Source organism: Vitis riparia, chromosome 19, assembly GCF_004353265.1.
Source record: "Vitis riparia cultivar Riparia Gloire de Montpellier isolate 1030 chromosome 19, EGFV_Vit.rip_1.0, whole genome shotgun sequence".
In the NCBI taxonomy this organism is placed as follows: Eukaryota; Viridiplantae; Streptophyta; class Magnoliopsida; order Vitales; family Vitaceae; genus Vitis; species Vitis riparia.
Genome location: NC_048449.1, coordinates 9,909,715 through 9,910,938, shown reverse-complemented (window position 1 = coordinate 9,910,938; position 1,224 = coordinate 9,909,715). Strand labels below are relative to the sequence as shown.

At 32.7% G+C, this 1,224-nt stretch overlaps 1 protein-coding gene across 1 annotated transcript; it reads left to right on the top strand.

Moving 5' to 3' along the window:
* The first annotated feature begins 427 nt into the window (after positions 1-427).
* On the top strand, positions 428-1,021 carry LOC117908168 (transcription factor DIVARICATA-like). The gene has a single exon (XM_034821824.1). It carries the CDS (start codon positions 428-430, stop codon positions 1,019-1,021), a length of 594 nt encoding a protein of 197 aa, XP_034677715.1.
* Positions 1,022-1,224: the final 203 nt, after the last annotated feature.

The following is a 1,224-nucleotide window of genomic DNA, read 5'->3' as shown; positions in this document are numbered from 1 at the left end:
ATGAAAAGGAAATAAATGAAGAGGAAAAGATGAAAAGGGTAACATGAACAATCTATGAGTTTATTCTTTTACTATACAAGTTATTTTAGAGTTCAAATATGAAAAATGATATTATGTGAAGGAAAAGAGAATTTCCTTATTATTATTATTATTATTATTATCATTATTATTATTATTATTAAATGTTTGGAGATTTTCAAATTGGATTATAAATAAATGTTGGGATCTCATTAGATTTAGGATTATTGGTTTTCCTCAATTTAATGCTATCATATTAATGCACGTGGGTATGGATGAAGTGAGATTTGCTCAAATCTCATACTTTTGTTTTTCTTTTAGTGACAATTCCATTTTTACCATAGAGTCATTAATATCTCTTTTCATGGTGATACAACAGTGGCAAGGGTGGATGTAGCTGCCAAAGCTAATGACCACTGTTCTTCTGTATATAAATGCCTTAATTCTTAGACAAATTGGTCGTGCAGTTGGGAAAATGTCTCAATGTATAGGTTATTCAACATCATCTGGGTCTATCTGGACTCCTTCAGAAAACATTCTCTTAGAGAGAGCGATCTTGATGTTTCCTGAAGAAACCCCAGATCGTTGGTACAAAATAAGCAATCAAATTCCTGGAAAATCTACGATTGACGTGTTGGAACATTACATCAGACTCATACAGGATACTGATGCAATTGATTTTGGTGCTATGGATCGGTACATTCCATCCATGTGGGATTTAGAAGAAGGAAGCGACTCAAAAGAGAAAAAAAGGGGTACTTCATGGACAGAAGAGGAACACATACTGTTTTTACAAGGACTTTTAAAATATGGCAAAGGTGATTGGAAGAATATTTGTCGAAACTATGTGACAACCAAAACTCCAACTCAAGTTGCTAGCCATGCTCAAAAGTATTTTGAACGACAAAAGCTTGGTAACGTGGAGAAGAAGAGGAAAAGATCTAGCATCCATGATATCACCATCAATCACATTCCTTCATCACATGGTAGTGATGCCCGATAGGCATCACTTCCATGTATAGCTATATTAATATGTAGTTCTAATGCTATTCCTATATTTAATAAATAAATTTCTTTTAAATCTTTTTTGTTGCTTGTTTATGTCACACTTCTTACCAAAATCAAAGCGAACTTTTGATACACAAGTTTATAAAAAAGTTGTATAGTTTCTTTGAAGTCGGCTCTAATTAATAGGTTAGGAAGTAA

What these genes read in the sequence shown, in the direction of transcription:
- LOC117908168 (XM_034821824.1), top strand. Translation starts at nt 428, where the DNA reads ATGACCACTGTTCTTCTGTATATAAATGCCTTAATTCTTAGACAAATT.